This window comes from Trachinotus anak, unplaced genomic scaffold (assembly GCF_046630095.1).
Source record: "Trachinotus anak isolate AG129_WGS33_773 ecotype Australia unplaced genomic scaffold, CSIRO_AGI_Tana_v1 ptg000032l, whole genome shotgun sequence".
Lineage (NCBI taxonomy): Eukaryota > Metazoa > Chordata > Actinopteri > Carangiformes > Carangidae > Trachinotus > Trachinotus anak.
This window is the reverse complement of record NW_027273883.1, coordinates 8,781,081-8,806,308: the sequence shown is the minus strand read 5'-3', so window position 1 is coordinate 8,806,308 and position 25,228 is coordinate 8,781,081. Positions and strand designations below refer to the sequence as shown.

The following is a 25,228-nucleotide window of genomic DNA, read 5'->3' as shown; positions in this document are numbered from 1 at the left end:
ATGCTCTTGAGATATTACATCTGTCATGCCATGATGCTCCTCAATATGTTGGGTCCTGTCTTTGTTTTGACAAGCTCACCTGCACTGAACATGCCTCTGTCAGGTTATATTCCCGCTCAGATTGAATGTAGAAGGCATGCCCTTTGTTTCTTAAGAACAATTAATAATAATAATAAACACTCCTTTTGGCCTTCATCATAATATGTTTTCAGTCTTACATTTAAAACATGACCCTGCTGCTGGAAAGAACAGGCGCATATGGAGATTAACTAAAATAAGAGCTTGATGAAGAATAGAAATGCTGACAGAATTATGTTGCATCATACTGTAAATGCATCCTGCAGCAGCAGAAAAATGTCTTTAATTAATGAAATCTCCTGCCAACAACACAAAACATGACAAAGTTTCAATGTCATGCATTTGGCTTTATGTCTATTCTGTAGATGGAAAAGTGAATTTGCTTCCACATAAGCAGAGCATCTTATTTACATAACCTTGGCTTTTTTTTTTTTTTTTTTTTTTTTCCCACAACAGATGGTACAATTAAATGGGAAGCACAGCCGCCATGGGAATGTGGTGCCTTTGAATGTAGATTGAGTGAAACAAGTGGCAGTGATGGAGTGTTCGGATATGAGACAAAGATTACCAAGCTCTTTTGATTGAAGGCTCTCCTCTCTGCTGGGATAACGTCACATGCCCCCGAGCCATTGCAAACCATTTAAATGCATAGAAAAGCATCAAGTACTGTTGCTATTCGGTACATTTTCCGGACCACATGTGGCGCAGAAATCAGGGCAAGCGATAGCAGAAACTAGCCCACAGAATGAAGCGCATGTTAATGAATACGCTCATTAAAACCTGGCTATTTTTTCTTTGCTGATTAAAGTCATTTTGTGTACATCTTTATGATTGTTTGCTCTGAATGCGCCGTTGATTCCATAATACCCTGACATGATGAAATGACCATTTTCTCTCTCCTGTCTCCATTCATTCACACCTTCCTATCCCTATCCTCTGACTCCATATCCTTCCAGGCCCAGACCATGGGGATGATGACAGAGTATTACCACTATATCTTCACCACTCTGGTAATGTACCGTGCTTGTTAATGCAAATAGAGTCTCATTTGTTCTCATCTCCCCACCGCTTGAGTTTTTGATGAATAGTGGCTAATTGCCAATGGGCTTTGGATCCAGTCCATTATATCACTTTTGTTTGACAAGCTGGAGGCATAATGGAGTCTTCAGTGTGCTGTAGTAAACACTCCGCTTTACAGTAAAGTCAACAAAAGTCTTTGAGGTGGCAGCATGAAAAAAACGAAAAACAAAAAAACAACTGCTTGAGACTTAAGCCTGAATGAGACTTCCAAGTTTACAAAAGATTAAAATTGGTCCTTTGTGAGCTTTTACAGGATATATAATAAAACAAAAAGCCATACATCTTTGAAATGAGCATTGTCAAAATGTAGGCAAAATGGTAGCAGTACCGAAGCAACATTAAAACTGGATTTTAACGTGATATATTATTCCTCAGTTCACTGACAGGGATTTTAATCAACAGACTATAACGACAGTTAAATTGAAGTTATTGATTTCAGACTCTATGAAAGGTTTGTTTACATGGATACAAACATGAGTACAACAGGCCTGTATTCTCAGTAAGGACTTCTCATCTATCTGTCAGTCTATTGATTATAAAGTATATGTCTAAGTCTGGTGATATTCCATATTTTTCGTATAGTCAGCAAATCATATAAAAAGACCAGAACTAGTGTAGCCGTTAGCCTTTAATCCAAAAATATAGTGATAAACTATTAAAAACACATATATGAGCCACACCTTTGTGCTGGGTGACATGTTCCTTCATAATGAAAAAACGATGGCACAGTATTTTGAGTTGATCCCACATTCACTGTATTGCTGCAGGAAATGCTCACTAGAGCATCGAATGTAGATTAATCAGCTGCTCTAAAATAGTCCCAGACAAACATGCTATTTACTCCTGTTTGTGTAACATTTCCTGAAAACTACAGTGCCCAGCATCTTTAGGAAACTATTCAGCCTTTTATGAAAGTGAAACTATGTACAGTAGGTGCCCTGTACGTGCACACTTAGCTAAAATTAACTCCAAATTAAGTTCTGCTATACATTCCACCTACATGAAATAATGTTTATGGTCATTTTGGAAGATGTAGTTTGTGGTGCTATTGAATTGTACAGCGTAAGTAGGTTAAATAACAGAAACCCCTCCCAGTATAATGCAATGCAGTTCACCAGAACCATAAACCACATCCTCCAAAACTCTCAAGTTAAATCACCAAAAACTGAAAATTATAACCTCCACAAAGGCAGGACTGTTGTATTAGACTAGAGGTGCCTAATACACTGGCAATTGAGTATGTCTTCAGTAGGAACAAATGAGCCTAACACGCTGTTGGTAACAAAACCTGGGTATGTTACAGTTTTATTCCCATCTTGAGCATTTTAAGTTCTCATTCTGTTAAAATGATCTTATCTGACTAATGCAAGCAGACCCAGCAGGGAGGCGGAGCTGCTCTTCACTGTGACGCCGGCTATCTGGTGACAAACAGACTGAATGGGAATGAATACCAGCATGTTCTGTGCTGTTTCTTTCACTCTCAGTTATTGTCTCTGTTTCTGCCTCCCTCCTGCGCACACACACTCGCGGTCTCTCTGGACTCGGCCAGTCTATTGTGATAACGCGATATGACATAGGGGTCCAGGCATGATGCGTGTCATCTTTCACGCTCAACAGCGTGACAATGACATTGTTCTGCCATGCGTCACGTTTGTGTGGCATGTCTATTGCTTTAATAGGGAAATCCAAAACTCCTTTTTTTTTTTTTTATTGCTGGTGCACTGGTTTACAGTGTAACAGTTTCCAGACAGACGGAACACAAAAAATATTTACTTGAGGATTTTATTTAAAACTTCTCTATGATTCAATTTTCTGCAACAACAATATTTTTCTCATGAAGGCAGGATATCTTTATAGAATCAGAGCGTGGTATCTCTCTAAAGCTGCAATACGCTGACATATTGACAGACAGACCATTAGGAAGATTATACCTGGCGGCTTGATTTGATCCAAAATGATGAATACTTGCATGGTTTACATGGCACACAATTTCCTCCCGATGGAATCCACTGATGTCTGTGTTTTATCTTCTGAGGTGAGGGAAATGCTGACTTATTAGAGCATGAAAAGGCAACAGCAGAGTGGTATAGGGTAATAACTTCCTTGTCCTCTGAAAATGAGTCTGTCATAGCTCCCGTCTTGCCATAGCTATCTCTGAGAACCTAGAGCTGAGAACTCTGTTATGTTTGCCACCTCCAGAACGCTTCTGTAGGTACTCAAAAATACGTAGCATGTTCACCGGATAAAGATTTCTGTGTAATGGTGTTGTAAGATTACGTTGCTTTTGTGTTACAGATGTGTGTACAAGGCAGCACCGCAAAAAGTGAACTTATAATTGGAACAACTTGCTTGCCTGACATTCCAAAAAATGCCCTGAAATGAAATGAGGGTGTCACAAAAGATGAATTGTATCTTACAAACAATTCTGTCCCTGTTAGTTTGTATTCTTAGCTTCAAAGCAAAGAAACTTGTAACCTGATCTACTTTTCCGAGTGTTTCTGAATGTCATATAGAACAATAGTGATTTACTTTCATCTCCGTTCATAAAAGAGAGTACTGTATCACATTATAGTGGGAAAGGAAAAAAAAAAAAAAGAGTTGAAATATTTCAGTGACTGGCGGCGACCGTTCTTTAGTAAGTGTCTTACACGCTCTCGTTCCCCCAGCACTAACCCCACAGGGTGCTAATGAAATATCTATGTTCATCCAAATGTCTTTTCGAAGCCCCCTGGCCTATTCCGACACGACATGTGTCAACATGTGACTTCACACTTCAGCTACAATGGCTGCCCCAGAAATTACAGCGGCTCAAATTGAATTGCTTTTTGCTTGGAAGTCGCCAAGGGAATGCAAGTGTTGAATTATTAATATGATCTAACAGAACTGGTGTTTTTTTTTTTTTTTGTTTTTTTGTTAAGATTTTCTTAGCTACAAACATTAATTAGAAACTTCCCAAATAAGAAATTTGAACCTATTGAGATTTTATATGTTTGGACATGATTAAGAAAGACAAACTATATAACACAAGCTTGTAGTTTGTGCAATATAATTCATTATGATGTAGGTACACAAACAATAACAATTTGTCAATGCTAAAAAGATTTGCCAGCAGAAAGCAACTCCACCACCAGAGCCTTTTTAGATTTAATTTATTATACACACACTGCTTCAGACACCATAGTTAAATCTCCTGATTTGACAATGAAAACTGTGTTTCTCCTTCCTTTCACTCCATTTGGTCTTAATATAGCATCTCTTTAATCAGCTGCTGTATCATTCTTTTTTAATGTGAGGAGATAGCAACCAGGATAAATACTTAAAACAAAGATGCTCAGTGCTGGGCACACTAAATGAGAATCCATCCTTCATTACTGTTGTGTCTCTAAAAAAAGGACCTGATGGCCATTGACCTGGAGCCATATCGCTTCTGCGGTGTCAACATGACCGGCTTCCGCATCCTCAACGTGGATAATCCCCAGGTTGCATCCATTGTGGAGAAATGGTCGATGGAAAGGCAGATACCACCTAAACCTGATTCGGGCCTGCTGGAGGGCATCATGACGGTATGCTTTATTTCTTCTGAGTTGTTCCAGTTAAAGTCAGCTGTCAAAATGTCACCATAACGACACCACATCTGTCCATCGGTCTGTCTTATCTATGACTTTTACCCATGGAAAGAAATGGTTTTTACACCAACAGCAGCCCATAACAAACTCTTATTATCACTGTATATGGCAACAAGTTTATTAGGTTCACCTTCTGATTCCCACAAACAGCTCTCTCTTTGAGGCCGTGGCTCATGAATGAATAAAACATAAATACTTTATCAAGTATGTAAACAGATTTTAGTGGTGTTGCCACAGTTTGACTAAATGTTAAATGGTAGAGGTGCATATTTTAAGTGTTTTTTTTTTTTAAATGAGTATGAGCACTGGTACCATACTGAGTGGTAACAGCATCTTATTAACATCTAATATGAGATTCAATTTGTGTCAATATCTGCTTTTTATTCAGTGCCTCTTCTGAGCAAAAATGTCTATTTGATGAGATTAATTGACAAAAATCAGTCAAGCTGACACAAAGGTACGCAAGGTTTCGCAAATGACAACTCAATAAGTAATTTAAGTACAGAAGGGTCCTCAGAGGGGACAACTTTTCTAGCCTTGAACCGATGGAATACAGTTTTTACTGCCATTATCTACAGCTACAGTGAGCCAAGAACCTGAATGACTGAGTGGGAGAAAATTGCCACCTGGTCAGAAATCCTGTTTATGTTCTGGCATGCTGAAGGCAGGGTCAGATATTGGCAAGAACAGGACAAGTCCATGGAGATATCTTGTATGCTTTCAACAGTTGAGACAGGGGTGATGTAATGGTGTGGAGAGCATTCATTAAGCCCTTTCACACCAATTATCCTTTGAACGCACCAACCAAACATTGTCTCTGACCAGGGGCATCCCTTTACAGCCATTTTTTTCAAATGGATCGTTTGTAGTGGATAATGCATCATTGTCTCAGTATGTTTCCATGAAAATGAAAGCAAATTTAGCTTACTCCACTATGCCAGAAACTGATCCCATTTATGTCATACTGGCAAAAATTAAACTAACTAAACTAAAAAACAAACAAAACAACAACAACAAAAAAAAACAGATGCAAAAGCATAGCCTGTAATTTAAACAGTGTACAGCAACTAAATCCAAATCTGTCCAAAGGTGCTTCTCTATGTTAGTAAACTAGACAAAAGCAGGACTATATTTTAAACAATTGGTGAGAACCACAGAAGATGCTGACTTGTCATATAAAATTTTACCTCTTTAATTGTGTATGTAAACCTATCTCAAATTTATCTATCTGAAAAATTTTACAATTGGCCTTGAAAGAGATTCTGAAACCTTCATAGTCCTAAGGATTAATAGTTACTGTATACATTGTATAATTGATTAAAAAATGTAATGTCTGCACTAAAAGTGCCTCAAAAAACCTGAAGAAATCACAACAAATAATAAAGTTACGTTAAGTGCCAAAGAGGATGATATTAGGAAAAGATTCAATTGATGAAGACCCAACTTTTTACATCTTTCCACAGCCATCAGCTGAAATAATGTTCACCCCTTATTCCAGACAGATGCAGCTCTGACCTATGATGCAGTCCACATTGTATCCGTCTCATACCAGCACGCTCCACAGATGACGGTAAACTCGCTGCAGTGCCACCGCCATAAACCCTGGAGATTTGGAGGACGCTTCATGAGTTTCATCAAAGAGGTGATGGGACACCTGTGGCCTGTTGCTATTTGATTTAAGTGTTATTTATTTTACTGATTGAGTGGTGAGCATGACAATAGGAGTGGAGTGAGGACAGTGTAGTCATTTGGGACTAGGATATTTACCCAGCAAATCAATAATATCCACATGCAAAGAAAACCAAGCCTTGACAGACACATCAAAGCAGCGTTGTTGTCAGCCTTATAAATTCCCTGTATTCATAACCTATTTTCCAGAAAGCATGTTCTGTAACCCTTTGAAAGCACAACTTGTGTAATCGGCTCTTATTTCATCTAACACAAGAGTCTGACAGTGCGTCAGAATACACAAACAAGTCTATGCAAAATGGCAGATGAAGGTTGTGCAGAGATGCTAGTATTTGTATCTTGATTTGTTCAAACAACTAAATCATTTGTATTTGTCTTGGGTGTGGTCTAGAAATGGCAGGAATTCCATTTGTTTTTTCCTTTCTTACAATCACACACATTACCACAAAATTACAGATGACCGCCTCATCTGTTGGAATTGCCCAACAAATTTGCATATACCCACAAAGCAATGGGAACGATAGCAACAGGAGACTGTCCATATAAAAGGACAGAGAAGGAGAGTGTGATCATAGGTGTTCTGAGCCCTACCCACCCATGCACAGCATGACAGCATCCTTCTCCATCAAGATACTACCATGTGTCTGGTAAAAATGCTGAGGCCCCAGGGCCAAGTCAGAGCAGGCTGGGCGCCCGGGCTTGCGCCTGGGCTTGCCAACATCAAATGTCACACATGTGAATGTGACCATGATTGGTTGTCTGTCTCTATGTGTCAGCCTTGTGATTGATTGGTGGCCTGTCTAGGGTGTAGCCCGCCTCTCGCTCAATGTCAGCTGGGATAGGCTCCAGCGCCCACACAACACCTAAGGATAAGCGGGTATAGCTAATGGATGGATGGATACTCTGCCATTACCTGTACTTACTCCGATGTGTACCTTCAATCCAGGTGTACAGAAAGGGAGAGTGGACATGTGGGTGGCTCATCCACTTGACTGAGAAGAATGCAAAGCGACCCCAAACTCATGGTATAATATCAGCTGCCACTCTCCTTCCAGTCTTGGGTACAAGGATATAGGGAGCTAAGTCTGGGAGAACTGCTGACCTGGCTTGCAGCCTAGTTCAGTGGTAAGCAGAGGTGGAATTAGGGCTCCAGAGGAGAAAAAGAATAACCTTTGTTTTCCCCTAATGCATCACTTTGAAAGAAACCATGATTAAGTGGGAGGCTTGACTTGGTTCCTCCAAGGTGTTTCTTCACAAGCAGGCAAAGTCCTTGAAAGAGCAAAGCTTGACCTTCCATAATGGCACTAGACTTTCTCTGCAGCGGTATTCCAAGACTGACCAAATCCTCAGGTCAATTTTGTGAAAAGGAAGCGACCTTTCGTTTTTGTTGGACATGCAAAAATAGGTGGTGTGGGATGGATGTTTCCAACTAGTTTCTGGTAAACCTCCACCTTCTGTTTGAGAGCAAGGAAGACAGTCGGTGTGCTCGTGTGTTCAAGACTTTCTTCAGGTCTGTCCCTAAAAATGGACATGTCAGGATTAAAGTGCCAGTGCTTGTGTTTCCAGAGCTGTGCCCTAAGACCAGTGAGGTGTTGAGCTTGCCCACCGTCATCTGCGGTTTTATTAAGTGTGTGTCCTGTGTCTTCTGACCTTCTGCTAAAGCAGTCTCACTTGGCCACTCCAGTGCAACACGCTGACCTGACTTTTGCCATTATCACAAAGTGGAGTACAGTTATCATGCATTTCCTCTTAGCCTATAGTGGCCTGTTAGATGGAGGAGTTTGTGTGTAATAGGGCAATTATTATTGTAACCCTGTCTCTATGATACACCATTGAGCAATACAGCTGTTGACTGATGACTTAGTAAATAAGGAAGTGCATCAGTGGTGAACTGTAGGAGACGGTGGCAGTGTATTTAGGGATGAATTAAAAGTATTTTCTTCAGTTTGTGGTTCGGCAAAAACGAGAGGCCAAGCCCACAGTATAGAGCACTTGAATGTTAGAGTACTCTGTGTAAATAGAATTAGAGTTACAATATGTAATCATGCATTTATAATGACATTTCAACAATGAACGACTTGGGAGAAAATGTCATTTTTGTCCTTGCACTCATGATGTGACTGTTTCCAACCATTCCCACAACCCCCAGAATTTACTGTGTAAAGTGGACTCTGAAATCAGATGCCCCATATTATAATGTTACTCAGCTACACATCCCCAAATGGCACAAGATCCATGAATACTGTTGTTTGTGTCTGAGTTGCAGGAACAATATCTGCCTGTCTGCCAAATGTGCAAACACAGTTTCGCTTAGGCTTACACCATTACAATGCACGACAAACAATGTCGTGTGCATGTGTGTGTGGTCATTTGAAACAATGAGCATTGTTGGCCATACTAAGAATAAGTACCATTAGGAGTTATGCTAGTGACTTGTAGTGATCATCACAAAGGCAGATGCAGCATTGTTGCACTGTTGTTTTTATGCAAACATACTGTAGTGTTTGGTTATAAAAACACTTGCTCAGGCCTGATTTATGCTCACTTCAAGACAAGAGTCTGACATGTTCTGAAGGTCGAATTGGCCCTTTGGATGTGATGTGGCTGAGGCATTTATGTCACTCTTTGAATTAGAGCTGTTTGAACACGCCACCCACCTCGGTGGTGTTAGGCTAGATGAAATGAGGTATTAGGCCGTTTGGAAAAGGAGAGCGCCACAAAATTCTCCTCGAAGCTTCGATCTTCTCGCGGCAAGTTCTGACACGGCGCAGGGAAGGCAGGAGAGAGCTATAGCCTGTAGGGTTGTCACACTTTGGATTTTAAATGTCAGAAAAGTGCTGCTGCTCGATACACAATGATTGATTACTCTGTTGTTCCGAGACCTGTTAAAAAATCTAGTGTCTTCAGCACAGAATGTAACTGAATGAGAGGGACATACATAAAATAACTAAAATAAAATAAATGTTAGCACGGTATTTAAAAAAAAAAAAAAAAGGATTTCCAGACAATAACAAGGACAAAACAAGGGTTAGTTCCGTCACTGCTGATAGATGGCTATTTCTTTTAGCGGAAGTGTGAGAGGAACAGGTACAAAGCAGAGACTGTCATGTTTGCTTATGCACACGTCTGTGGAGGTGGCGGGTATCAGGGAATAGTAATAGGGGGCAGTTATGTGTTTTCCCCCTCATGGGGAATCAAGCAAAAAGAGATGGTTGTTAATTAACTCTGTAGTCTGGAGGGAAAATGCTTTGGAGGCGTTGAGATGTAAAATGTAATTAAAAAAAAAAAAAAAAGGAATTGCTGCTTGTACAGTTTGTGTTTGTACTTTTGGTTTGTGGGCGTTCGTGCATGTGTGGGTGTGAATTTCCTGTCAGTGAAAGACAGAGGGTGTTGTGGTGTGTTTTGGTGACAGCACTTGTACATTTCTCTGGGATTATTTCTTCATTATTCTGACATATTGTAATTTGCACCAAATATTTTGTTCCAAACATACACAGACAGTGCAACTGGTGAGACAAAAAGGTACACAATGTAATGCACTGTGATGCAACAACACCATATCTACAATAAGAAAACTACATTACAGAGTTCAATCAGCAGCTCTGACCTGATGTGACTGGGCTACGATTGTGAATTATAAATTTAGAAAAGAAGAGTCATTGCAGGATTATTGTACTGAATACATCAGGTTGTACAGGTGTTTAGACTGTTATGTGCAGGATTCCAACATAACAACAAGGCTGATAATGTGGGATTTATTTTATGAATATGGTTATAAATATGTAGATGTACTATCTTTCAGTCCCACTGGGATGGTTTGACGGGGAGACTGTCATTCAACAAGACAACTGGTCTACGTACAGACTTCGACCTGGACATCATCAGTCTAAAGGAGGACGGACTTGAAAAGGTAACTTTTGTTGAAGTACTATCTTTGCTTTCAATGCATCCTTTGGCAAGAGCAAAGTGTATCAGCACATGCAGTGTATGAAAAAGTAGAACTTCTGAGATGATTGTACCATAAAAATAAGTTAATGGATTATTGATTTCAGAATTACGTTTCAGATTTTCCTCTTGATGTGCAAGAGATAATGCAAATTTGACAGTATCATTTACCTCCTAACAAGGAAGCAAATTGGCTGTTTCAACATAAGCATAAGTTAGTGGATCATAAAGCAAATTGGATTAGGGTACACATTAGGGTGTTAATTGCAGCCTCTCTTAATGATAATTCGAGGTGATGCCCAAAACGCTGTTTGGTGGTAATGAGCTGTATAAACATGTTTTACAAAAAAAGGGAAAAAAACTAACTAAATGGTTGGTAATGTAGAACTTATTTTATTATACTGGAAGGCAAAGTACCCTCTGGACTATAACAGCTTTTCTCTACTAGAGGGCTTTCATACATTATGAATACATCAAATAGGGATAAGTCCCATTATGACTTCCTCAAGTATTCCCTAAAGGCTCAGGACCATATAATAGCTGGGGCTTTTCAGCATGTAACCCTTCTGTTCAAGAATGGAGCTTGAAACACTGCTGCTTTGAAATGATTCCTCTTCTCCCTTTCACTGGCATGTTGGCCTGTGTGCGGTCAATTAGGCTGAAGCACAGTCATCTTGCAAAAAGTATTTGATGGCATATTAACAGCATCCTCTCATTGTGTCTCTGATAAATCCTGCGCTCGAGCATGTTCGCGTTGATCCTGCAGATCCTTTTTTTTTTGTATATCCGTGGAATCGGCTTTAACTGTACGAGCCTGTTAAGATGTGGACTTTTCTCAACTAATCCAGTGTAATTGAATATTAGCCCAAGTTTGAGCTTTTGCTGGAATTATGAACAGGTTCTCAGAGTGCCACTTTCACTCAGCGCTGGCATGCTCAGGAGGGTGAAATAAATGTAATGCTCTCCGTGTGGTAGCGGGAGTAAGTAACTTTTGAATCAAGTCTTTTGCTAATCATGTCTAATGAATTGAGCTAATTGTAATTGGGTACAATTAGAAAGAATTTTGCAAAGCAGAGTGCATTCACAGATATTTTTAAATCTCTCTCCTGGAGTTCTCTTTGGTAGTGTGACACGCTGTAACTAATGTGCTTTTCAAATTAAAGCATATGCCTCTCTCTGGATTAGGCAGAGAGGACATTAACAGACATTTTTCATGCCTTTTTTTGTGTGGCGTTGTATGTCTTTAAATGGATCCACCTCAAGCAAAAACCTCTCGTGAATATTAAAAGCTGTGCCTGTAGTAATAGAGAGAGCAGGAAAGATGGAAGGAGGGCTCAGTAGTGGGGCTTGACTTGCAAACAGAGATTGTTACCGACGGCCACAGGACTATTTGTGCTAACGATATGTTCCAGAGTGTGTCTCTACGATATGCAGAGCTTTTCGCCTGAGGGCTTCTCACATGTATAACTCCGTTTATTTGTTCAAATCTCGTAGCTCATCTTACTGAGCCTGCAGAGCAAAATTACTTTCACAATGTAAGCCAACCGGCAACTGTGCTGTGCTGTACCATCATTCAAATTAACTGCAACCCTCTTGCACTACTTGCTATTTTTAATATTGTTTCTGTTTGTTTTAGTGTTATTGTTCAGCCTTGTGTTTTTTTTCATGCACATTTATACATTATCAGAAACTCACAACACCAATACAGCCCCACATCAGGCAGTATATTATTATTTGTATATTATAATCTAATACTAATGATCTGATATAATCTATAATCTTTATTTTACACTTTTCATTATTGTCTGTATTGTTTCTGTATTTGTGAGAAACTGACAAAACAACTTGCAATCTCCAGCATTTATTTTTTTTTATAAAATATATGTAAAATCTTGTTTGAACATACAGTTCATCAAATAATTCCAGTTTCCTTCCCAGTTGCCCGTTGTGCTTGATTTCTTTGGAGACATACACCTGACTACCCTGTTCTTTCCAAAACACCTTGTTCGGCTGATATAAAGGTGACTCATCTGATGCTGCTGGAGGTGTGTTCAGCCTGGCACTAATCTGGTAGACTGGTTGGCTGGGGAGTGTGCTGAGGGTCACATAGCCCACCAACAGACACAGAACACTTAGCTACACACTTTTCATCTTCCACAGGTGGGGAAGTGGAGTGCGTCAGGAGGTCTTAACATCACAGAAGTGCCGAAGCGAAAAGGGATGAACATCACTGATTCCCTGGCCAACCGCTCCCTCGTCATCACCACCATCCTGGTAGGTCACCTGTGTAGCCTGGCGCAAAAGATGTCCTAAAAGATGTCCTATTAATAATACCCTCAAATTCCAGTTTTAGAATAAGGTCTTATGTTTATCTTTTTCCAGCAGAGAGATTCACTGCAATCTGGAGGACATCAGATCATGCTCTACTCTAAATTTATTGCAACATTGTTTTCTTTGTGACTGACACATAATGTATTTGCTAGATCTAAACACAGGACACGAATCAGAGATTACACATCAGATACTGTACTATAATTTGCTGTTTGCTAAACCCACCACACTACAGCGGTTGTGTAGTCACAGTTTAGCGGCTGTAACTAGGCACAGAATGCCTGTCAAACTTTTGATTCCCCGCAGGTTGAAGGTATATGCATAGGGTTGTAGTAAGATACAGAAAAATATTTTGAGCGTTTCAAAAAACAAAAACATAGCAAGAATTGATCAAAGTGTGTTTATCCCATTTAACATAAGATGCAAACGTTAGTAAGCCTGACTAGCAAGCTTCCATACATTTAAGATTGTCATGAAGGCTTGAGAGCAGGAGGTGTCCAGTGCAGTCTTTGTCCCTGTTGATATGCATTTGCCCTTAGCTTAATTTGAACCTCGCCTTACCCTAATCAGTTATATCTGCCTCCTCCCAAGCCTTGGAATCTAATTTCTAATGTAAGCTAACCCAGTGTTTTTTTCTGAGGCTAAGGAATCTAGATTTGAAACCTCAGCATATCCACAATGAATAACCAGAAATAGCTTTATGTTGCAATCCTACACTGCAATATAAGAATAATTCTGTCTCTTTATATTTTAAATGGATCATCAACTGGTGGGGAGTTTGTGTCCAGGACATGCAGCTTTTAGCATGCTAACATGTATGTAACAATTACGTTTTTTGATAAAGGTACAATGTGTTAGAACATGCCATTGTTAATGAAACATTATGGTGTTAAAGAGATGTTCCGGGCTACAGATCATAGTCTTCAGATGTAAGGGAACATGCTTTTTTGTTTTTTTTTTTTGTTTTGTTTTTTTTGTGAAAAAATGGAATGCAAAAATTCTTACTAAAATCATGACTCATATCGCAATCACAAAATCGGTCAAAATATTATTTTTTTTCGCAGGTCATTCAGCCCTAGTTCCCAGTTTAAAATGAATCAGCTGGAAACATTAAAAAGTCAGAGATGGGAACAGCATTTTAACCAACTCATGTTAGCTTAATTAGCTACCTAGCTACAGCTACAGCTACAGGTCCGGTAGTCTTTTCACCCGGAAATGGCCTCATTTCTTTTCAAAAATTACCAAGAATTTCAAGTGGTAAATCTGGCATTGTTAATATTACAACTGCACACGTGCGCCGTGCAAGAACAGAAAGCTTGACAAGCTTAGCAGCAGTGTCTAAGTTAGCGAATGTTTAATTATCAGTGATTCAGGTGAGATTTTTGAGGTTACATCGTGATAATGTTAAGTGAAAAAGGTCTAAAACAAAAAAAAAAAAGAACTAGGTAGTGAGATACAATAAACTACTCCTGAGAATGGAATTAATTACATGTTCAGATGTTGAGGAAGATCTGGGTGACCCCCTCCTCCAGCTTCACATCCCATTCATTTCTAGATCCCCAGTTGTATGTACTTAACACTGTCACTGGATGTTGGGGTCTTTGTGGAGCTATCAAGGAGGCGCTGACACAGATGTCCCCCTCGATGCACCTTTTCAGGACAGATATACAGACTACAACAATAAACACTATCATTATGCCTATGTTGGATCACAAGGCTGTAATTATGACAAGTGGGGTCAAGGCAGGACATAATTAATGCCCATCAGGTGCGATCTATGTTAATTCTGTCTCAAAGCGGAGAAATGGAACAAAGATTTAAGTGGTGTATTGTTGAACTACTGTACAAGGAAGTGTCGGCGTGATCTGATTTCATGTAGAAATTAAGAGTGGTGTTCGATATGTTCAAGAGTTTCAAGTTCATTTTAAGTTCACTAAAAATTCAAAATGCATCTGAATATTTCTGACATGTTCCTGGATTTGCTGTTTCATTGGGAATCATTAGTTTAAGATCATAAAGCTGCCTACTTTCAAATTGAGAACTGTTTCAGCTTTAATATCAATCTCTCCTCTTAGCGTAATGACATTGCATCAAACTGATTCCAGTGATGCATGAACAAGACGTCTGACAGCTTTATAGTGATAACTTTGTCGAAGAGATTAAGGCACTTAATGTGCTTTCCCGCTTACATTAATTGTTTGCACTCCATTGCCTGTAATGTCTCTGCACAGGCCGACCTCCCTCCTCTTTCTGTTATGCACGCCCATGCTGCGACTGTGAGGGTAGAACTGGTATAAACACTTTGATTTGACTTCAAACCTTGGGGAATAGCAAGAATTGGAAGGCTAGAAACAGATGGTAATGACTTTTTTCCCTTAACATGCAAACTTTTTGATCAAGTTAATTGGACGACTTGAGTAAAGTTTGTGGCAAAGTACTTACTCTCTGAATGCATTGTCATCAAGTATTCATAACTTATTATTTATTTAAGAGGCCATCCTAATTGTAATGTCCAAATGGCTTCACATTTTAATCGCAAACAATTAAAAATGTTTATCATTTACTGTACGTTTTTATAGGCATTTTTATATTGCTAGAATTTATGGAATAAATTATGCCCTGCTTCATGTTAGGTTTGGTTTACAGTACTGTTCACAGGCGACTAACCTCAACAAAACAGCACAACTGTGTGCACATACCACCAGCGCATGATGTTGCATTTTTGTTGCTCCCATCTCCACCCTCACCACTTCCACTTCCCCCCATGAGGAATAATTTCCTGAGGGAATAAAGAGTGCAGTGACTGCCTATTTTCTCCTCTTTGACTGTACTGTTTAAAAAAAAAAAAAAAAAAAAGCGCAGGGTCACCTTCACTAGAGAATCAATTACTCGGCTTGTGAGCTCAGTTTGTAAATTATACATCTGGCTATTTGAGGCAATAAATTGTATTACGGCCCTTGCATAAATGGACGAATATGTTTTGAAGTGCACAGCAGGATACACAAGTCTATCTGGCAAGGAAATGGTAACAGGCCCTAAATAAAGGAAATTATTTGTGAGCTATGCGGTGTTAGTCATTGTCACTGCAGGCATCAGTTCAGTTGCTCTCCCTTGGAGGTTCGTGACAATTGATGAAGGCGAAGTTGTGGGCATATTCCATTTCACTGCTGCATTCTGTTCCTAATCAAGCTTTTATACAGCTCAAATTATAAGCAGCCAGACAGGATATTACAGGCCAGTAAAGAGTGTCAGCCACCTGACCATAAAATGAACCGACCTGTGCACCAGCTATATAGGTCAGTGCGCGGCAGTGTGGGGGAGAGTGTGGCAGGTTTAGTTAGCTGCAACACTGCAAGCACATTGATAGTATAAACATTCCTTCTGTGTGCATTAGCATCACTATAGAAAACACCGGTTACAGCTTTGCAATTGAAAAGACATTTCCTTACATTAGAGTCGTAAAGCAGCTCAGGTCTCTTGTTGTTTATACATCAGTGTAAGAAAAACCTCAGCATTCTTTCATATTTTAACACTCCCTGTACCCGCACACTGAACCAGGATCTGCTGTCACTGCCTGTTAAACGCAACAGCGGCTCATCAGCTCAGATCACTTTGCTTCAATTAGGTGCATGTGCTGAAACAAATTGAAAAAGCTGACCTCACCATTGCTTTTCATTTGATCTTTTGGGTCTGTGCAGGAGGAGCCATATGTCATGCTTAAGAAGTCTGACAAGGCGCTGGTTGGGAACGACCGTTTCGAAGGATTTTGCATCGACTTGCTAAAAGAGCTCTCCAACATCCTGGGTTTCACCTATGAGATCCGTCTGGTGCCTGATGGGAGATACGGCTCTCAGGATGACAAGGGCCTGTGGAACGGCATGATCAGGGAACTTATAGAACATGTAAGTTGCTCTTCATATTGTCTGCTTCACATTTTCCTTAAAGGAAATATGAGAAGAAATATGAGAACATTGAGACCAAACTCACTGTACAGTAAAAATGTAGCTAGAACAAGCAGCCTGTTAGCTTAGTTTAGCAGTTGCCAGGCAACTAGAGAATAAATTACCATTCCATCCAAGGTATCGTCTGGTAACTAACTCCCAAATCTAATCCAAATCTAAAAATCAAATTTAATTTTTACCCTTTACTCGTAGTGGTGTGGGGAGGTGGATTTCGACTGAGCCAGGCTAGATTTTGTCACTTGTTTTCTGTCTTCATGCTATGCTAAGCTAAGTCAAGCTACATATTTACAGGCATAAGAGTGGTATCAGTCTTCTTAGGTTACTCTCAACAAGCAAATGAGCGTTATCTCCCAAAATGTCAAAATATGTCTTTAATATATGCGGCATCTCCACAATTATGCAGCTCCGTGTTTTACATTATCACATGAACTTAAAAAAGCCATGCCATTTAAGTGAATTGCTGGTTATGTCCTTCATGTGGACAGTGATATAGTTATGATCGAGTACGAGTCAGGAGCAGCCTGCAAAGCTGTCACTCACATTTATGGCACAATTATGTCAAGGTTGTCTAAATGTTACAAGTGTGTTGATGCCATTCAGTGAGACAAACCGCTTCCTACAGATGGATGAACCACAGATCCGGGATGAGCATGTAAACACTGCATATATTGTAAGGATGCAGATGAACACGCGGCCAATCGTCTTCCTGGCATCGTGGGCAACCGCAGCTGTCTGTATCAAACTCAAAGATTCAGCGGCCATGAAACAGCCCTACATCGAAGTGATGGTGGCAATTCTCTTCTGGCATTTCATAAGTGCCCCTGTCAGTGCTCTCTCTTTGTCCTCAGCCCCATCAGGTCAGCGCTGTACTCAGCTGAAAACTTGTAATAGCTTAAGTGGCATTTAGTGCAGGGAATCGTATGGCAGGAGTCAATGGCTTGGTGCTGAAAGGGTTGGGAAAGGTGGGCTCCCACCGCAGCACTTTATTTCTCCATCCAAGCTTTTTGCTAGATCCACGTTGATAACAATAACCTTGAGGGGAACAAATGGATTACTAAAGGTAGAAAACGCTGGCATGGAAGAGATGCATGACTCAATCATTAAATGGCACGTATGCTCTTTGTATTAGTTTGCTCTATGATTTAAATGGAGACGGTGCAGGTGGCTGCAGAGAGTCTGTTCATTAACTTACAGTCAAATAGAAAAAAAATAGCGTGACATAAGGTTCACATGTGTTATGTAGAGATGTAGCATTTGGTGATTGAGACCTTTGGACTCAGCTTTGATATTAATGTGTTAAGCTGTTGAGAACACAGTGTTTACACACCAATGTGTAGCTCTATTTGCTTTTGGTTTCGGGCTTCAGGAAGTGAGAAATTATAAAGCAGCAGACAAATACAGTTAACGGATTTAATAGATTTTTTTTTTTTTTTTAAAACATACCAATGTATTTTATCCTTTTTAGGTCTATTGCCTTTGTAAATAGCAGCAGAAGAGAAGATTAGAATCTAGACTGCTAGTTATTGCTTTTACTGCTCCTTATCGCATGAGCAAGGATGCATGCATCGTCTTTGTGGATTTTTAGTCGGTTCTATTTTGTGGTCTAGTGCTCTCCTTACCTTTGTTGGTATGGATAAGCTGATCGTGATTCAGCAGACCTGAAACATAAACTTTAAGACGAGCTCAGGAGATCTGACCCTGGAATGATATGAGAGGCCAGTGAGGCAACAGATTCCATGAGAGTAAACTACAAACTACTGCAGCTGTATTTCTTCTGTATTTCTTAAAAGGAACTATACTTTACAGTTAGTTACTATTTTCTTATATAGGTATTCTAGGTTGTTATCTGTTCAATTTGTATTCATTGGTAGTTTCTATTAACCTCTTAAAAAGCCATTGCTCCCTTACTGTAATACAGATAAATAAGATGTATAACAGTTTACTCAGGATCGGTGCCTTTACTTAAAGAAGGTTCCTGATGTAAGATAAGGTCTGAGGTACTGTGGAAAACAGGGAAAACAGTTGGTTTAGGCTGATAATATGGTGCTGAACTACAAGACTGGTGCACTATTAGCTCACATAGTCTGCCCTCATAAATCATAGTTGCTTTACAGAATTACACAAAACTGTTTGACTGACATCTTTTTAAGAGAACAAGGCTTTGGCTTATTAAAATCAGTTGTAAGCCTTCATTCATTTCTGTAACTCATCAAGCTTTGTCACACACACAGGGAGATGTGACAGATATAGAGTGAAGCTCAGCTATGTATGTGTGTGTGCCTTTTTATGTTTCAGTATGAATAGGGTACTATTATGCGATTTACTCCCCATGTAACTGAAGCTACTGAATGACAAACTGCAATGTTGCCAAGTGCAATGATTTAGCATTGTGTAACATACAGCCCTTTATTTTCCTCTGTGTAGTCAAAGCCCGCTGCGGTGCCAAAGGGCATTGTTTAGAAGGTGCTAAATGATGCAACAGGCCTTGTTAAACTTGATTTAGTCACAATAAATGATCACTTTAATCATGCTGTGATGCAAATGTTAATAGCGTGCTTAGCACATCATTTGTTTCTGTCATGGCAATTAATCTTTGCGTCGACAGATAAGTTATAGCCAGCTCACATCCTCTTTGTCTACACAGATAGATAGTCGAATAGATTTAGGTCTGCGTGAAAAGCTACAGTACAGCACTTTATGTGTACTATGGTAAAACTGAGCTTTGGCTGATACTCAATAACATCAAATATCACAATATTTCCCGCCATATGCAACATTTTGTATAATATTTTTTTTGGCAGTTTTGAAATTTTGCACAGTCCGCCCTGCAGCTGAATCCAACCCTCATTTCATTGCTTTGCTTACTCTGCATTGTACCTTTGTATGTGATTTTGAACTCTGAACTGCTGTTTAGTGGTGTACATATATATATATATCTTAAACATAAAATACAATAATATAATTATCAAAAAAATAAATAAAACTGAAACATGAAATAGTACATAATTATATCATTTTGTTTTAAGCCACCTGCCCCCCTTCGATAATATTGCCATATTTGGGCAAGAATGTATTGACTTTTGGATATTGCCCAAGCCGAGGTAGAATACCCATATTGTGTTTTTATTCCTATCTGAGGATGTTTTGGTGATTGAGGGCAGCATGTGACTGCAAGTGTTATTTAGATTTGTATCTAGTAGGATGAGCTGGTGGTGAGAGTGGCTGACCCTTAGCTGGAGGAGCATAAGTTCAACAGCCACAACGGCAAACATGTTTATCCCACCTGCCAGAGCGCCCTTGAAGAAATCACAGCGACCACACTCTGAGCCTGCCGCTTATGCAAAGCAACAATGTCTTGATTACACTGTGTATGCTTCATCATTAGCCCTCTGTATATTTTGATATGAGATGGTTCAGGCACATCTGTACTGTTGTGTGTTATCTGCACATAAATTGCATGCTGTGCATTCATTTCCCACCAAGGCTTTTATACATGCATTTACAACTACCCAATCAGACCTTTTTACATTCCCTCAGCATCCCAATGGCAAAAATTGCTGTCTGTTATCTGAAGTAACCATTGCATAGTTCAGCGAAGTGTGTTTCTGCAATTACAGTACATTTCACAGAGGAAAGAAAAAAAGTGCAACACAACGGCACTATACGTAAGTGCTGTATGATTCTTATATCAGACTTGTGACTGGATGCTCTAAGATGCATATAGACTGTCAAGCAGACTGTGTAAATGTTTGTTGAAGACAAAAAAAAAAGCCTTGGTTGCACGCAGTATGATGATAACAATATCCTCCACTGGCTTTAATTATTTCATTAAAACAACTATAAGAAAAAGCTCTCATCAGTGCTGTTATGTTCAGTGTACAGTCAGTGGGTTGGAAATGCATGGATCATGTTAGTTGCTATTTCATGAATCCTCCAGGCTGTCGTCAGGTGAGGAGGTCCGGAGGGAGAACACCACTAAGCCCACCATCTGCAAACCCAGATAATGCCTAGCCATGTGGCACGCAGCAGGGCACTATCAGGTTATCTTGCTTGTGCCCACTTTGTGTGCCTAGGCAGCAAGCAGAACAAGGACATGCAGCATGTATATTAGCCCACCATGGGGATGTCTGAAACCACATGCTGGTTGATCTTCCGGCTGAGTGGCAGGTTGGTTCAGAGCTGCAGTTGGCAGCAGATAACAGGGGGAGCTGAATGTGACGTACAAATTTGAATAGTTTAAGAGAGACAGCAGATGCGCAGCAGGATGCACTGGTTTTCCCATCTTTCCATCTCTTCAGAGGCCACCCTACATTTAGCGACTACGGTGCTGACCACAGGAGCGCATAATCTACAGTGCCACACGCAAAGTAGAAATGTTTTCTTTCTGACCTTTGTTTACTGCTGTGTGCAACTTATCATGTGAATCTGTGGGAATAGCTGTGTAAGCCACAGGGAAAGTTAAACTCATGTTAAGAATAGTCTTAGGGCCTAGAAACTGAGTAAAAAAATAAGGTTTTAAGGTGTTAAATCAAACAAAATGACAGAATATATCAGTTCACAAAAGGAGGTGAGGGTGTGACTGCCTCATTCTTTCATTCATTTTTTTTATCTCATTAAGATTGTATGTGTTTCTGGAACCAGCAGTTTCAATTCCTGTAGGATTAGGTCTCATGGTTTTGCATGGAATACCCAAACAAACATGCAGACTCATGTTACTTGGTAAAACTGCTGTACAGTGAATTGTTGTATGAACACATCCAGTTCCTCTTCCAGCACTCAGTGTGTAGGAAGTAAAGAAAGCCTTCCTTTGTGAGCTGTCTTGTTTCTTGGAAGAAAGAGGAATCCAAGCGTGAACCAAGCAGCTGGTTTCATTAACCTCCTGTCCAGACATGGAGCAGGGGAGTTCTGTGGGCCGCCGATAGAAATGGAAACATTCTGAATATGCAGTCATACGCCTATAATAGGTGACTGAGACTTATCCGTCATGCTCCGCCATGTCCATTTCATAATGCCACATGATGCCGTTATGTCATTCTAGTGACATTAGAAAATGGTTTTATAGATGGAACTGTGAACACTGGAACGGTGTCTGCCCTTATTCGAAAAAGGCATCTTTGAAGATTCAGACACATGTTTCACATTTACTATTTATTTATTATTTTTCTTATAAATTTTAAAAGCAATATCACAGAGAAATGTAATTATATGTCTCCACACTTTACAACCTCCCACTATATAATTCACAGTACCAAGGAAATATGGTCAGCTCAAAAGGTCTCTGGTGAGACTGTACTTAAACACAGCATTGTTTTGAGCTAAATGCTAAATGCTAACCTCAGCAAAGTTATGGTAAAGGATGAGGTTATGGTAATCCACCTAATAGTTCTGGAAATATTTTACTCAAATCCATAAATGTCATTGTGGTACTAAAGGAAATGTCAGCGGATCACCAATGTCATTAGGATTCATCCTCTGGGCACCATGAATGTTTGTACTAGGGCTGAACGATATGCCCAGAAAAGATTTTTTTTTCAGATATTTTGATTGTGACATGACTCACGATTTCACCTGGAATGGTCATTTCTACAGTTCATTTTCACTGAAAAAAAATATAGAAGATGAAGATGTGATTTTTGTTAGGTCATGTATCAAACAAGTATGTTCCCTGGTAGATTATTTTTAGGCCGGGGCATCTCTGTAGCACCATAATGCCTCATTCATGTTGTAACACCTTCACCAAAAAATATTGCAGCTCATGAGATTTGGATATTGCATTTGGCCATGTCGCAATTTCGATAATATTTCGATCGATTGTTCAGAACTTAGTTTGTACCAAATTTCTTGTCAATCTGTTGTAATGTTGAGATATTTCAGTCTGGACCAAAGTGGTGAGTGACCGACCAACACTGCGACATCACCGCCTCGAGCCACACTGCTAGCATGGCTAAAAAAAAAAAAAAAAAAGTCATGCCAATATGAAAACAGAAATGAGAGAAAATGACTATTTCCTGAATGTTTTTCTTTTTTCTCTACAGAGAGCAGACCTGGCAGTGGCTCCTCTCACCATCACCTACATGCGTGAAAAGGTCATCGACTTCTCCAAGCCCTTCATGAGCATGGGCATCAGCATCCTTTACCGCAAACCGAATGCCACCAACAACGGCTTCTTCTCTTTCCTGAACCCAATGACTCCCGACATCTGGGTCTATATCCTCCTGGCCTACCTAGGTGTTAGCTGTGTCCTTTTTGTTATTGCCAGGTAAGTGCAGATGTTACATTCAAATGGTCCTATCAGTCCCTCATACGTTTCTCCATGGGGTCTTTCAATAGACATAGTAATTTACCCTGCTATCATTGCAGACTGAAATTTGAGTGCCCCGGCTAGTTTCTCATACTTTGTTAGCCGCTGGGTAGTGATCAAGGCAGTTATGTCTGCATGGGCTCTCTACAGCCCAGCAGTGGCAGGAGGAATACAAAAAAACCTTCAGTTGAGTTGCAAAGTCCCATTCAGTGTGAAATTTACTTCCTGTGCCATGTCTTTGAATTGGCATTGCAGCTAAAAATGAAAAACTTTTAAAAGACCATTTAAAGAACTACATGCTGAAACAAAAAGAGAAAAGCTTATCTAATCATAATATTCAGCAGTACAAAAAGATTAAAATATACACACCTCATGTGAAATTTCATCAGATGAGTCTATTTATAGTTGATCATGAGCATTTACTTTGGAAAAAAACATGAAATTCCTGGCAGTAATAAGTCATGAAGTTATTATAGATGGAGATTATCTCTTTGACTGAATGAAAAGTACCTCACTTGTAATTTTTTTTAGGTCATGAATATGATGAATATCCTGTTAGTATCATTGTCAGTATTTCCTGCTGCTTCTCATGCAAAGTGGTGCTTGAGGAAGTTCTAGAAAAGCGGGCGTTGAAAGGAGTTCTGGCGCTTGAGAGCAAACAGCTGCACTCCTCTGTCCTCATTTGTTGTTGTGAGACCAAACAAATTCTGGAGTGGCTTCACATAAGCACAAAATCATCTTAAATTGTTGCATCAGTTTTTTTTTTTGTTTGTTTTTTTTTTTTGGAGGCTAGCCTAGGTAGCTGAAGAGCTGCAGCCCCAAATCTGCATCATGTGAGCACAAAACAAACAGCGGTGAACAATGAGAGGGATACTTCAGCACAAGTAGGTCATTTTAAATGCTGGACAGTGGTGTCAACAAATTACCTACAAAATAGGCAATAAACACTTTGGCTTGGTCTTTCAAAAGTCTGCTACACCACAATAATTATGTTACAAGGCACCTTTTATTTATTTGTCCAAAGGCACATATTGCTGCATAACTGTAGATAAACAAAATGTACTGTGGAAAAACTGCTGCCTTTCATTTATTTGTATCCACCTCTACCATACACCTTCAGATGGTTTAACAGGATGTAAGGAGAGGATTTTTTTCCCCCCTTTCTTTCAATTCATGATTCCAAAGTTGGAGAAATACAGAGATAAAAATAAGCTGCTGAATACAGATTACTCAGGGATTTCTCTGCTGTGTTTATGTGGATAAGCATTTACACTCCGCTAGGTGTGTAATGATGGAAGTTTCTGACTGTGTATAATTCATAATTTGAGGGGACATGGTTTTATGATTGGCAGAGTTTAGATGTCTGTCCGTGCCCATGGGTACAACTGAGCAAAGTGGTTTTTAATATTCTCACTGCAGTTTGGCCTGAAGACATATGTGGTTTTACATAATGCATTTCTATATACTTTTTCCATAAATGTTGTCAGGGGTAAGAATTATGGCTTCACCAATGTATTCAGTGTGCAGACAAAAAATGTTTTACTGTAATGATGTAGAGAGATTTAATGGGTAACGCTGGCAATATTCTATACTTTTCCCACAGTCAACAAATCCAATGAAAAGACCAAAAGTGAATTGATTCTATTAGCATCAATTGCCCGTGTAGCCAAAGCTGCATATAGCTTGTTTTTCTGTGCTGTAGAGCTCCACTGTTGTCAAACACATGGCTGAACCACACTGTTGCACTGGGTGACATGTCCTTTCATTAACATGCACTGTAGTTTATTTAGTGTTATTATTTTGTCAATCCTACATATAACCACAACTGGCGTTAGGCTGGGGAAGTCAAAAATGACTGAGTGCAGATTAAAGCATTGTTGTGGTTTGTCTATTTGTTGGATTCATTGACTAAAACACACAATATTTCCAGCCTTAGTATTTGAAACTAAAAGAATTACACTGTTCAGAAAAGTTAACATTTTATGATATAGATTTTAATTTTGAAAGAATAAAGGAGAGTATGGGTTAAATATCTCGATCTGTAACCAGTTTAAATACTGTCAGTCAGTTTGTGGCAGCTCCCTGCATTTCTATAATGCATCTATTGTCAAACTTATTTGTAGCTGGTCATGTGACGCGTGTCTTTCTGTAAAGTTGCAGTGTTATTAGGGTGTGAAAATAAATGTAATTTAATGACTGACAGCAGTGAAACATTG

At 39.5% G+C, this 25,228-nt stretch overlaps 1 protein-coding gene across 3 annotated transcripts in view; it reads left to right on the top strand.

Moving 5' to 3' along the window:
- grik3 (glutamate ionotropic receptor kainate type subunit 3) overlaps nt 1-25,228 on the top strand; it is a 97,984-nt gene that overhangs the window by 56,286 nt on the left and 16,470 nt on the right. For all 3 annotated transcript variants that reach the window (XM_071468769.1, XM_071468768.1, XM_071468770.1), the window contains 7 exons: nt 1,035-1,088; nt 4,551-4,721; nt 6,283-6,426; nt 10,276-10,383; nt 12,579-12,692; nt 16,448-16,651; nt 22,747-22,970. In XM_071468769.1, the coding sequence (XP_071324870.1) occupies nt 1,035-1,088; nt 4,551-4,721; nt 6,283-6,426; nt 10,276-10,383; nt 12,579-12,692; nt 16,448-16,651; nt 22,747-22,970 (1,019 nt within the window). The remainder of the gene's footprint in view (nt 1-1,034; nt 1,089-4,550; nt 4,722-6,282; nt 6,427-10,275; nt 10,384-12,578; nt 12,693-16,447; nt 16,652-22,746; nt 22,971-25,228) is intronic.